Source organism: Gossypium hirsutum, chromosome A05, assembly GCF_007990345.1.
Source record: "Gossypium hirsutum isolate 1008001.06 chromosome A05, Gossypium_hirsutum_v2.1, whole genome shotgun sequence".
In the NCBI taxonomy this organism is placed as follows: Eukaryota; Viridiplantae; Streptophyta; class Magnoliopsida; order Malvales; family Malvaceae; genus Gossypium; species Gossypium hirsutum.
Genome location: NC_053428.1, coordinates 107678311 through 107693191, shown reverse-complemented (window position 1 = coordinate 107693191; position 14881 = coordinate 107678311). Strand labels below are relative to the sequence as shown.

At 32.0% G+C, this 14881-nt stretch overlaps 1 protein-coding gene across 1 annotated transcript; it reads right to left on the bottom strand.

The window, feature by feature from the left end:
• Positions 1-4817: 4817 nt before the first annotated feature.
• Positions 4818-10233, bottom strand: LOC107959508 (uncharacterized protein SYNPCC7002_A1590). The gene is made up of 6 exons (XM_016895579.2): positions 9831-10233; positions 9298-9488; positions 9015-9060; positions 7049-7131; positions 6844-6960; positions 4818-5124 (listed from the first exon to the last, which is right to left on the bottom strand). Exons 1-6 carry the CDS (start codon positions 10030-10032, stop codon positions 5053-5055), a joined length of 711 nt encoding a protein of 236 aa, XP_016751068.1. The 5' UTR covers positions 10033-10233; the 3' UTR covers positions 4818-5052.
• Positions 10234-14881: the final 4648 nt, after the last annotated feature.

Below are 14881 nucleotides of genomic sequence, written 5' to 3'. Positions count from 1 at the left end.
TATTTTCTATAATTTTTTATAAAATTTTAATTTTTTATAACTTTTATCGATTTTTATTTCTTTTAATATTTTTCGTCACATATCACATCGTGTTGCGACACATGATGGCTTTAATTGAAAAAAAAGGGAGTCGTTAACTTTAACGGTGAAATAACCTTTTTGATTAATTTGGTAGTTCAAGTACCCAATTGAGTGCAAAAAAAAATAAGGACTTAATTGCTTTTCTTGAAAAAGTTCAAGGACTTTTTACTTCCTTAAGCCATTCTTTTATATATCTTTTTCATTTTTTTAATTTGTAAAATTTTTAAATTTTCAAAAATTATTATATTTTAGGAATATTTTAGGATATTTTAGGATTGATTGTTATTTTTAAATGAATTTTTATGTAAATTTTAAGTATTTTAAAATATTATTTTTGGTATGAGCAATTAAAAATATTATTATTAACAAATAATTTTAATTTTTTATACTTTTAATATATTTTATTTGCATATCTTGCTTTTCAATTTTTAAAATAATTTTATTTTTCTAAATATTTGGAAACTTAGATTTAATTATTTTAAATATTTAAGCATTTAGCCGGTTGTGTCTTGATTCGATTGTCATGAGTATTGTTGCTAATGCAGGAGAACATCAGTTTGAGTGTGTTGAAGATCATTATCTTTTTATTTACGGATTGGAGAGAGACTATGGGCAGTTCTAAACATTATATAAAAGGAGAATAGATATAATCAGAACCTGTAATTAAAAAAAGGGGTGATACATCCATATATATATAAGTTTTTATTATTTTTAGTAAATATTAATTTGCTATCTAGATCCATTTTCGATAAACATGAAGTTACTTACACCAATTACATTAAATTAAAAATTCATAAAAATATCAATAGGACATGTGCCAAAATCTCAATCTTGTTTCCGAAGTAAAAACTTTCTAATACTTGTGTACTAAACCATCACCCTTTTATTATTAAATAAATGGATGAAGGATTGTGTTAAACATATATTGTTTTAGACCAAATTACTGATATGATCTCTCTATTATGTTTAAATTTAGAATTTAGTATCTATTATTTAGTTTTATATAATTGGTTCCTCTACGTAATATTATTAGTTAGTTGAAATAGTCTATACCCTTAATTAAACAAAACTTGATTCAACCATCAATTCAACTGAATTTTTAATTGATTCATACCGATTCTCAACCTAACCCGTTCAAAGCTACTTTTTAAACCGTTCTAAATAGCATTACCAAAAGTCGATAAGTAGATTAGAGTAGGCATAATTTGCGAGTTAATAAAAAATTTTAGGAATAACTTTGAAAAGGAAAAAAGAATAAGAAGAGAGCGTAGAACATAAGCAATTCTTAATTAGCATCCTAATGTTGACTGAATAAAGAAGAGATAATTTTGTGAAGAGGAAACAATAGACGTTACTTAAAGTATAAACAAACTCAACTTTTGACTTAAAGAGATTTATTTCCTTTTACATACTCTTATTTTTATTTATTTATTTATTTACTTACTTATAAAGTGTTCAAAACTCGAGCTGGTTCAAGTGGGATATAAAAATCCAATTCAATTTATTAAAAAAAACTCGAAAAAAATTATTTTATTGTTTTATTATATATTAGAAATTTGGAAATTATATATTTAGAGTATAGACGTGTATTTCAATGTATACACATCACCAATGTTTGCATTCATGGTGAAAGGTTACATGATATCCTAGACAAACTCCACTAAGTAGTGATGAGCAATGCTAGTAACCTTTTAGAGTTGTGATCAATTGAGTGATGAGCAATGCTAGTAATTTATAAAAGAAATAGAGAGAATTAGATGAGAGATTAAACTAGTCCTAATATAGTAATTTAGGCAAGGACCTAAGATTAATTAAACTATTAATAATATATGGTTAGTGTCTAAGTGTGATCATTGCCACTAATTTCCACTAAGTGTTTCATGATGAACCTATAGCCATTGATTTATTTATTGTTATTGTCAATTAAGTTTAATTATTTATACACATACATAATAGTGGGAGAGAGAAGGATGAAGCAAGGTTCATCTTCATCCTTTCTCCACTGTACAATGAAAGAAAAAAAAGGAAGAAAAAATCCTTAAGATTCTCTCCCATTGTGGTGCATCAAACCATAAGGTAAAGAGATACTTTCCTTTGATTTTTTTTTTTGAATCCTTAGCTTTAAGTAAGTTGATATAAGTGACCATGTGTTAGAATTGAAATTTGTCATGAATTGATCGAGAAACCATGGATGGGTGCTTAAAGATAGAGACAAATATGATGACAAGTTTGAAGAAAAATAGTGTTTATAGATAGTTTGAGGTCCCTAAAGCATAGTTATAAAGTTGGATTTAGAATCGAATGAGAGAGTGATAAAATATGGGAATTTTGGATATTAGAGTTTTAAGGGGCATAAGTAAAAAAATATTCATTCATGTTTTGATTTTGATGGCTTTTATGTTTGACTACAAAACTAACAATGTTTTCGTAAACATATTATTGTATATAATTAAAGATGACACTGAGATTTTGAAGGAGAAAGGAAAGACGAAAGTGATCAACGACTAACAACTTCGATTTGTACTTACATAATTCATTTTCATTACATGGTTTATCAAGTAATTGAGTTTATATGTATATGTATATGTATTAGAGGTAAATGGTGACATGAACATGAGCTTATGCGTTGTTGGTTATGAACATGAAAGGTAAGTTATCAGCTTTTTTTCAAAATTAACCTAACAAATTAAATAATTATCAAAATTAACCTAACAAATTAAATAATTATAAAAATGACTTAGGAGCAAAATCATGTACAGGAATGACATGAAATCTATAGTGCTTGTCGATGCCACCAGATACATCGGCGGCATCACTCTTCATCATTAGTCAATCATTGGTTTTTATAAATAAAAAATTTGGGTGTTGCCACTATATGTATTTTTCAAAATACTTGTATTTCTCACAGGTATTCACGGTGGAATTTTTTTTTATTTTGGTGTCATCTCTGTGTTAGGCGGCACCAATTTTTTTTAAAAATTTGATCCCACCGCCGTATCAAGCAGCACTGTTGTCAGGTTTTGAAGATTTGCTTTATTTATTTTTTGTGTTGCTAGGGTGTCAGACGACACTGGTGACCGTTTTTAAAAACAATTATTTTTTATAGTTATAAAAAGCAAGCAATTCTTAAATATAGTGAAAGAGAAACAAAAAAACACTATAAAAACCAAAATCACAAGTAAAAAATCCAAGCTAAAAACTGAATAGTAGGATGTAGTAAAAAGGAGCAAAAGAAAACAAAATGGAAAAAAAATATATACTTGGAAAAATTATTTGCAAGAGTATTGAAAGAAATTAATGCTTTTTCGTTCCAGATTTTCTAGGCAAGAGAGGGAGAGGATTATTGAAAACTTTTCCTGGTAAATTCTTTTCTGACACGAAAATGAAAAATGAGAGAAGGGGAGGGACAGATAAAAACAAATTTCTGGATTCAAAAAAAGTAATAATTAACGTAATTTAAGTGGTGTATTGAAAAAAAATTAATGCTTTCTTTTTTCAGATTTTCTAAGCTTAATTGCATTAATTTTCGTGTATGATGTTGCTCCTAAAGTTATTTTTGTAATTATTTAATTTGTTTGGATCAATTTTGAGAAAAAAAGAACCTAAATCATAAAGTAAGTATATGTGAATTTCACTATAATATGTGGTAAGATATATTGATTTCATGATGAGTTGAATTATGTGATCATGCTATATGAATAAGAATTTATGTTTGATGATTTCACAACTGAATATGAGTTGTGATTGGATATTATGGTGAAAGTTGTATTAAAATATGCTTTAATGATATTTAATAATAGAAATATACTATTAAACGATGTCGGATAGAGTTTCAGATATAATTAGTATGTCATAAGATTAGATATATCAGATGATGTTTTAGTATTGGGCATACTTTATTTGACTCTCATATTCATTGTTGGGTCGATGAGAGTTCTTTAATTCTCTATTGAGTCAAAAACACATTATTATCTCTAATTTATTATTTGATCGAGAATAATTCTTTAATTCCTTGTTGGGTTGAAAACATGTCATTATTTCTAATATTTGGATTTAAATTCATAAATTTGTTTATTATTTTTATTAAATTTGAATATTATTATTTTAATTTAATAAAATAAAAAATTAAATTAAATATTTAAAAGTAAAACAAATATTCAAATCCTAATCAATTATCCACAAAAGCAAATTGATTTTAATAATAGATATAAGAATCTAAAGTTATAATCCACAAAAATAAAGTAAGATTTTATTAGAAAATGTATTTTGAAATACTTTACATTTTAAATTAAAAAAAATAAAGGTAGAAAATGTTTGATACAATAAATTTGTCATTACTTTTAATTTAAATTCATTCAATGTATTAATTTAATTTCTCCCTATCTAATTTTTTTAATCAATAAATATATTACTATTAATTGTTGTGTTTAATGTTTTTTTATTCTACCGATTGAGTCTTAGTTCGAATGACATTGATATTATTGCCCGTGCAAAATGAGTTTTAGTTAATTCTATTTAGCTTTCCTCTTCACCCTCATCTGCATCATATCCTTGATCATGCAATCTGCAACAATTATGTGTGAAGAGCATAATTGCATTCTCATAATCGTGTGAATGAGAGAGATACCAGGCAATCTCACAATCTGCAACAATTATGCTCATATCATGTCCTAAATCGTCAGGTTTGACATAACAAGACCATCTATCATTTTGTTTAATCCAACTTAAAATCCAAATAAAAAAACTGAAAACAGTTGCCAGAATTTCATATCAGAATAGGAGGAATATACTGATCCTAGAGTCTGCATGACTGACATTGGATGAATATAATGAATTTTCTTAATTTGTCGCACCTCAGTGCTGAGGAACACTAAACTGCCTAAATATTACAGTCAAAACATATTATGCTGCCAAAATTGAACAAGATGACAATTTCAAAGAGTGTTCGAAGAAATCTTATCTTGCGTGATTTCATATCTCCCCGGTTCCAAGAGGTTGCCTTGAGGTATCACCAGAAGCCCATGCTTGATAGTCTTTAACAAGCTGCCAACACAGAAAGGTATTACAACTATGTCATTCAAAATTCAGAATTGAGCATTTACTTTAAGTTATACTTGTTGGTTCGTATTTTCATATTTCCAATTACAGAAACAAATCAATTCCAGTAGAAGCAGCACTTGCTGCAACTGCACATCAGAAAAAAAAAATGATATCAAGCACCTATGTTACTCAGACTCGGATGCGAAAATCGGGTATGTATCGGTGTGCAGCATACATAAATCCATTTCTTTTGAAAGTGTTTTTTTAATGAAGATATGATCCTCCGAAGACTTTCTAAATGCATGAAAGAACTACAAAAAATTGAATATTCCCGTATCTGCTACTCATATGAGTCCAAGTAACAAAGAGTAAGAGTCCGCAAGGATGGCCAAACCGAACAAGAGAAGAATAGTCAGGAACATTTTCAATCGCCAGCTATATTTGTCAATGCCATTCATGCAAACAATTTGGATTTGTTTGAGCAAAAACTCATTCCAAAAGTGAAACCTGCTGAAAAAATATTTTTAGATCAAAGGGATCTCTAATGTCATTCCCACCCATATAAGCACCATAACATGATCCACTGCTAAGCTAGTGTCTGAATACAGAGAGGCTTCCGATGAACTAGAAGTTTATAATACTCTATAAGGGAAATTCCAAGAACTTCCAAAAAGTTATTTCTACCACTATAAATAATATAACTGAAAACAGAAGTAGAAGATATAAATAGTTTTTCTAGTTAAAATATTGTACTAGACCAGTCCATTGTGTGAGTCAAATTGATTTCAGATCTACTAAATTTGGATTTTAAAAATTTCAGATCATTTTGGTTTGAATTAATTCCAAGTTTGGGTCAATTTTGGATACAAGTGGTCTTGGGTTTGAGGCTCGGATTTTTCAAGTCGGGTCATTATAAATTCAGATCATTTTGGATTCTAATCACTTTGGGATCAAGTCATTTCGAGATTACTTGTTTGAGTACTTTCAAGTTCGGGTGTTTCGGTTTGGATTGTTTCATGCTCAGATCAACTTGGGTTCGATCAATTCATGTTAAGGTTAGACAAATTCATGTTATTGACTTTTTATGGTCACAATACATTGGGTCGGGATTGGTTTCCGGTTGATTAAGTCAAATTTTAGGTTTGGATCAGACTAGACGGGTATATATATTATACCCTTTGTATCAACAATCAAAATAGTATAGTCTTACATTCTTTATAAGCATGTAATCTTTCCCAATTGGCAATCAAACATAAATATAAATGTAATAGTTGGATCCCAAGAAGTGCTGCCACCATCTTTATTTTCTATCATTTTGACAGATACCCTTTAATTGATAGTCAATTATAAATTTTGACTTCAAATTGGACCTCATTGGCCACAGAGAAGAATCTAGCAAACAAATTATGAGTTTAACGTGACTATTACCAAGGAGTTTAAAGTAACCTGTCTGAGAAAAACTCAAACTGCCAAAAATATCTGCTTACATACTAAATTTATGTTACTTGGACTAGGGTGTATGTTAGATATAGGTATGCGTTTGACATAGGTATGGTCAAATTTTTCTAAGTTTTTTCATGTACATGGAGGATACTCAGAGATATCCATATGTCGAACATGGAAACTTCAAGAAAAATGAAGAGCAAAGCAACAATTTAAGTATTGAGGGAAAAAGAAATCAGTGAATCAGTGAAAAAGAAATCTGAGTAATATTCTACAAACCTGCGCCATAAAACGGGGCAGCATCAGCCTGAGTATTTGTTCAAGGACTTGGGTCCCACTTGATTCAATCATTCCCAATGGAATTGGTCTAAATGCAAAAGGAACCTCGATGTTGACCTAGATAGAATGCAAATTACAGTGAGAAAGATATGCCTCTCTGAAATGCAATGGCGATATTGGAGAAAGAATAATTTGCAAACACTACCTCAATAACTGCGTCCGATGTAAGCTCTTGTACTAATGAGTCATTTCGGTTGGTATTGCACGATATTCGGTTGACCATAGAAGCTGCAGTTTAATGTCAAATCAGTGTCAAAGCATACCAGAAAGAAAAATTGCACCTTAATTTAGGTATAACTGACTCAAACAGATAATGACTAAGCAAGTTGCCATTTCCTTAAAATCATGCTGCAGTTGTTCAATATCTCATCAACACCAATGGCACCCCACAAGCCACAACCCAAAAAAAGTGGCGAGCTACACAAATTAGTTAAGACATCCAAGCTTATCAGAACAGTACCCCAAGCAGCAAAGGCACTTGAGTAGAAAAGAGCTAAATGTATACATTCAATTTGCAAGGTGAGATGAAATAGCAGAGAATGATGAGATTCTGTAGAACGTTAAGATTTTATTATGTTAATGTACTTGACAGTACAAAGCTAGCAATATCCACACACAACCCAACCCACCTACCCACAAAAATGCTTTTGACAAAGAAAGCTTACAAAGATGACACCGGTGTGGTCAAGGCATGCGCCTAGATATGCCTACGTATTAGCATTATTCAACAAAAAGACCTCATACCCATTAGGCGAGGCCCATTTGATCAGGCACATGCTTGGTGAGCTTAGGCACTTTTTTTAAGGCGATAGGCATAAGAAAGAAAACAGGGCTCGCCTGATTGAATTTCACTTTAAATTTCATTTTTCTTTTCAGTGTTTTCATTTGATATACCTTTATTAGTAAAAAAGGAGATAACATCAAACTCTGTCCTTCTCAATATACAGCATAAGAAAATCATGCATATTGACCTGTGAAAAAATTGCATGTTTTGTAGATAAACTACACCACACTTTAGACTTTACTATATATCTTAAGCTTTATATGTTATATATGCAAACACAGACTAGAAAAAACTCACATACATATTGCGGTTTACTTCACTCTGGCTAGTGCTTTTTTTGCACCTTGCACCTAAAGCAATATAAGGGTTTTAGCACCTAGACTGCATCTTGTGCTTCACAACACTGGATGACACTCGCACATAAAAATGGTTTTGAAAAATAAAGCTAATAAGCTAGTTAAAACATTGCATATGACCAAATGGAATTCAAATACAGAATAAGGGGAGAACAGAACACATACAAGTTAAAGGTCTATCCTAGTGCGCATGTAGTGACAAAATGACAAAAGCTAGCAACAACCATATATAGTCAATAATTGGAGGGAAAAAAGTATGTTAAAACAATACACATTTAAATTTATTGTTCTCATTAACGTCAATAGCCAATTTGGAGCCAGAGATGAAAAATACGCTACAAAGAGATTGAGAGGAGAAATGGTTCTTTTATTGGAATAAAGAGAAGGAAACAGACCCAGTAAAGGATTGTTAATCTAAATCAGACAAATCAAATAGACTATGAAATTTCATTTGCAAAATCTCGTATAACAGAACAAGCATAAACAGCCTTTTGCAGTTTGCATTGTGCAACAATTAGTTGTAAAACCTGCTGCTTGTAATTTGGATTAGAAGAAACTTAAGATAATTGTTAAATTAGAAAGTAATTAAAATAAATCAGGGTAAAAGTAACAGGTCACCTACATAATTCAACTTATTCTATTAAAAGACAATAGGATCAAAAAGCATCGGTCCAAGACATGTTTCTGAGATGCTCAAGCTTCACAAAAGTCTCATTGCCTTTTAAACATAGTACTAGTGCTTTTTTACTGATAGCCTGATACTGCTTCAGCTATGAATCAATTATATACTTCTTTGATGAGCCACGGCTTAATACATAGCAAAGAAAATATCAAACAACAAGATTAAACAAAAACCACAATAAGAATTGACAATAACTATGGATTTATCCTTAATTGACCTTATCACATAACATTCAAAACTAAAAATATGATATCTTTATTGGATGGAGAAGTTACAGACAGATACTTACCATCAAACTTATCATTCTGTGCAACCACAATTGGTGAGCCCTCCAGCTGCAATCAGTGGACAGAACATTATGACACTCTCAAAATCCAAGAAAATCTATAAAATTCTAAAATGTATATATTAGCAACCCTTCAGTATCTGAAAAGTGTTTCTAAGCGTATGTCTAAGTCCCTAGAAATACCGATTAAGATACCATTTCAAGAAATGTTGCACTTCAAAATGTTAACAAATATTAGATGCAAAGTATATTTTAACGAATTCATAGAATGGAACTTTGAGATTACCTTACAAGACAAGAGCTTAATACAGCAACCATTAGGCTGTTCTTCAACTCTAACAAGCAAAACAGGGCAAACCTCGAAATTGAAAAACTTAAACCTATATACATAACACCTAAATGTATTATCATCTACCCTCTCAATCCTTTCTGCATCCAGCACCGAGTATTGGCTCGCTGGTAAGCTCATATAATCAACTGCACCAAAAAAAAAATCCCAATTAAAATAATAACACAAAAAAATTATCTCATCAGGCTTCAACAGCAGATTAAGAGAGTGACCCATCTATTTTAAAAACAACTTTTTTTTTGGTGTGAAAAAAATACTTTAAAGAATTAAAAAAATGTTTTAAGTAATTATATGAATAATTCGTTAATATTGCTATTTATAATTAGATAGAAAACTGTTAATTAAATAAAATCAAACCCTTTTAACAATTTAAAAATAGTTAAATGCATAAATAATTTTAACCTTAAGACAAACAGCAACAAAGAAACAAGTAAAAGAAAACAATATATATAATTGTGGTGCAAGATTACTAAGAGGGCGGTTCAACTGGCGAACGGAAATGGACTCCTTTCGACGAGCGACAAAACGGGCTTTAGGGGGGGAGTTGGTGGCGGAGGCCTTAACGCAGAGCAAGTGAAAAGAAGGTGGATTTTTGGAGGTTTTGATGGATGATATGTTTGAAGGGAAGGAAAGGCGCGTTGAAGTGAGTGAGGAAGAAGATCCTAAGACCATGTTTGAAACGAAGTCGGAGAAATGGTTTCCGAATCCGAGAAGGTAGATAGAAAGCGGATATTTGGGGAAGAAGCCTTGGACTGTGGACTCTGGTGTTTTGTTCCCAGGGATAAGAGAAGAGATTTTTTGCCTGCCATTTGCGCCTGTGGTTAAATTGCGCCCCCTCGATAAAAAAACAAAATTCAAACTAGTCAGAAAAATATGTACGTTACTTGTGAAAGTTAAATTACTTAAAAAGGTTAAAATGATAATTATATGCACAGGTGCTCATAGATTGGGTCGGGTTAAATTTAGGTCAAATTTAACTAAAATTTTAGGTTTATTTAGTGAGCTCGAACTGAGCTGGATCTAAAAAATTAGCCTAAAATTTTACCAAAACTCGACCCAAATAAAAATATTAAAACCTGAGTCTGGCCCAGTCTGCCCATATTTATTTTTATATTATTTTTAAATATATATAATATATAAAAAATACTAAAAAAATTAAAATAAATATTTTTCATCAAATTGAAAATAAATTTTAAAAAATATGTAGACTTAAATAGCACTAAGATAGATGCAACTTAACAAGCAAATACCTCTAAAATAATAACAAAATTAACAAATGTCTTTAAAATAATAACAAAATTAATAATAAAATAAGTTTTATACAATATCCAAACAATAACAACAAAATAGTAGCAACTAATAGTAATATGGTAGCAAAATAGGGAGAAAACAACAAGAAAATAACATTCAAAAACAAAAAAAAGCAAATTTTTTTGTCATTTACTGAATTCGAGCCGAGCCGGGCTCGGGCCAAAAATATCTTACCCGAGGTCTGGTCCATTTTTTAAACAAGCCTTATTTTTTTGTCCAAGCCCATTTTTCGGGCCTATATTTTTGCTCAAACCCTCCCACATTTCGGGCGGGCCTTCGAGCCGGGCTGGGTAGCCCGACCCATGAGTAGGTCTAGTTGTGCATATACACCTTCACTCTTGTGATGGATACTCGTGATTTTTGACTCTTGTAGATGCGTTTATATAGACTATTGAGTGTGATGTGTTGTATTTAGTTTATTTTTTTGTCTTACCTTACTGTATTGTTATAATATTTAATCTCACCGCTACTATTATTTTTATACTAATCACGAATAAACATACTGTCCATCTAAACTCACCCTTCTTCAAAAAACCTAAGTGTTGTTACACTATACTATACATCTCCTATTCCTTAACCAATGATTCCTTCTCTCTCTTCTCTCATTCCAACTTTCTTCAAAAATTACACTCTCTTCCTTTTTTTTTCTAGCTCCTTATTTATCACTAATTAGGGGTGTGTTTGGGACGGCGGTGCGGTGCAATGCGGTGCATTTAGTTTACTTTTTGTCTCACGCTACAGTATTGCTATAGTATCTAATCTCACCGCCACCGCTATTTTTACACTAACCACAGATAAACGCATCGCCCATCTAAACTCACCCTAACTCTATTTTCATCTTATAACTCTCAACTTATGAAATAAACTATAATGTCAACTTTCGCCACATTTTCCCTCAATAATTGATTTGATGAGCGTAAACATACATAATTCATTCTAGCTTACACATTCTTGAATGTATAAAGAAGAATGAGAACAAGATTCTCAAGTTTAGTACCAACTTCAAACAACCCAAGTCAACTTAGACTAGTGGGAGGCAACAATATCTTCCACAACAGTTGCAACCAAACCACCATTATTATCTACATTAACCTGTAAGACCCTCGCCACCTAGATATTACACTCAATATCCAAACCAACAAAACCAACCACCCCCTCCTTAAGGCAGCCATGGGGAGCAAATTTTCACAAACCCAAACTCTAGCTTACAGTAGTTCACAGAGATGCAAGAAAAAAATGAGGATACTTGATGAACAAATTTCCATGCAGCAACGAACATATTAGCAACAACAAGAGATGAATTTTACGAATAAGAAAATTATAGAAGAACTCAAAGCAAATAGAAACCCCCAAAAATAGAAGCCTTCAACTTGGATTATAATGGGAAGAGACAGTTCAATTCTTTAATAAAAAGAGTCCAAAGTCCATCAGAAACCTAGAGGCTGACCCATATACTAACCACAAATGCATAACCCACAAAGGCAAGCCAACTTTTTTAAGAGCAAATGCAGACTCTTAGGAAGGAAATGCAACCTTTTTTGCAAAGGCAGGTCCATCGAGTTTGAATGGGATTACTCTAATGAACCCTTGGCTCTAGAGTGGTAGGAAAATCTATGTGTCAAACTCTCAAGCTATCTAAAGAGACGTACAATGGCTAAGGCGACCCTCAAGGCAATTTAGCGCACTACAATAATAAAATGAATATATTGGGCACTTCAAACGGGGTGAAATGTCACGCCTTTTCGATGACCCTAAGAGATAATGAAAATCTTGGTATTTGTCTTTACCAAAGGGCTCCATACATTCCTTCCTTGAGTTTACAAACCTATTCATGAGTCAATTCCTCGCCAATAAAATGTTGCAGCAAAGTCCTATTTCTCTCCATTAAAAAAGAAGAACGACGAGCCCCTCCAAGAATTCATCTGCAGATTTAATACCGCAATGATGAAAACTAAGGGATTAACGGATGAATGGACGATGCAAGCGTTTATTGCAGGGGCAGTGCATGAGCATTTAAAATATGCATTGATAAATGATCACCAACCAGAGAGGTTGTCAACTTTATTTGAGAAGGCACATAAGTACGCAGAAACTAAAGAACTTCAAGGAGCTAACATTCAATTATTTAAGTTTTATGTTGAACCTTCACTAGAAAGCTATAATAGCTCGCACAGAGGTTTCCCACCATTACATGATCACCAAAGGCGAAATCCTAACATACACTTACATTTAAGGGCCAACATTTTTCTAACCTTGCTAATTCTATGAACTCGATGAGCAGAAGGAGAGATGGTAGGTAGTGGAATCAACAACGAAAGCAAATTGAAAGAGCTTCATATAACAGGTTTGAAACTTATGCACCTAACATTACTTCGTCGCTTATATTCTTAGCTAGATAGAAAATTAAGGAATTTTAGAAACACCCCCATTGGTGAAACCTAGTCACTTTACAGTCAGCCCATCGGTGTTAGTTTCATAATGCTCCTGATCACAAGAATAAAACTGTATACACCTAAAGGGTGCAATTGAATCTATTGTGTGGAAGGGATAGTTAAAGTAGTATGTAGCTCAACCCTTCAAAATCGAAATAACAGAGAGTATGGTAATTGAAATGTAGGTTCTTCTCAAGCGTTTAGAGAGGACAAAGCAAGAGATAAGCAACTACTTAAGGGAGTCATCAACGTGATAGTGGAAAATAATTAGGATTGGACAAGACTTAATGCTAAGAGGAATGCAATGTTCATCAATGCTCCATTAAAAAAGCCTCACTCGGGGCAATCATGGCAACTTGGGCTTAATGGAATTGATTAAGATCAACTTTTAGATGTAAATAGTAATGACCTTCTGGTGGTTATCAGCGACCATAATTGGGTTTCAAGTGAAGAGAATATTAGTTGACCCTGAAGTGCAGTGGAAGTTTTACATTGATAGACATTCAAGTTGATGGGTTTTAAGGAATCAATACTCAAAAGCGTGAGACCTATTTATGGCTTCGCTAACCAGCCAATAGAGGTCAAAGTGGCAGCAACTTTATCAGTCACGTTAGGCGATGGTCAGCATACAAAGACAGAGATGATTGAATTCTTGATGGTTGACCATCCCTCAGCCTATAATGCCATATTTGGTAGATCAATCATAAGGATGGAAAAGATGGTCGCGACAACATTTTGTTTGAAGCTTAAATTCCTTACCCCTACAGAAAAAGGCTACATGAGATCCAATCAATGTACTACTAGACAACGTCATTTTGCATGCGAATAAAGCAAGTAGAAAGGGAAGTGGCATAGGTATCTCCATTAGAGAAGCGTGGGAAAGATATATTCACATGATAAATGCAAGGGCTAATCAAATTGGAAAAAGTACGATGAACTTGGAGAGTCTAGATAACAAGGCAAAGACGAGGATCCATAAAATAGAAGCAGCAAACTAGACAGAAACTTTGTGTTTTTTTCATAATGATTTTGAGAAAACAACATAAATTTCATTTGTTTTTCCTAAGACAAAAAGTGAGCACTAATTCACCTTATAGGAGTAATTCGATCTTTTAAGGGTTTTTGGCTTAATTGTGATAAGAATGTAAGTTTCAATTTTAGGGGCTAAATTGAATAAAAGGTAAAATTTTAGGAAAATAGTGTAAAATGTTATTAAATAGTCATATGTATGTGTTTAGACATTTTAAAATTGAAAGTGATAATTGAGTTAAATTATTATTACAGACCAAGAAATGGATCAACCAATTAATAAACGTGGAAAAAGGAAAAATTGTTGATTAGTCATCGATGTGGTGTTTATTGTTGTTTCGTTTAAGTAAGTTCGCAGTGGGCTCATTTTGATTGATACTTATGTTTGTATTAGGTGCATATATGTGTGTTGTTGTTGTTGTTGGCATGATTGTTGGAAATAAATGTTGAAATTGATATTAAAAGACTTAATTGTAAAGTATAACAACTTATGTGTTTGGAATGAATTGAGAGATGATTTGGAATGTAAATGACCATGATGAATATGAAACTATGTTATAAAGATAGAAAGAGTGTGATGGTGGAATTAAGGCCCGTGTGATCTTAGTGAATGATTAGGATATAAATGACATGTCATCATTAGGGTTTATCACACTATGTGCAGGTGATTATATTTATCAAGTACTATGAACCAGTGACCATATTATCAAATACTTTGTACGGTGTTCATGTTGTATAAGGCACTATGT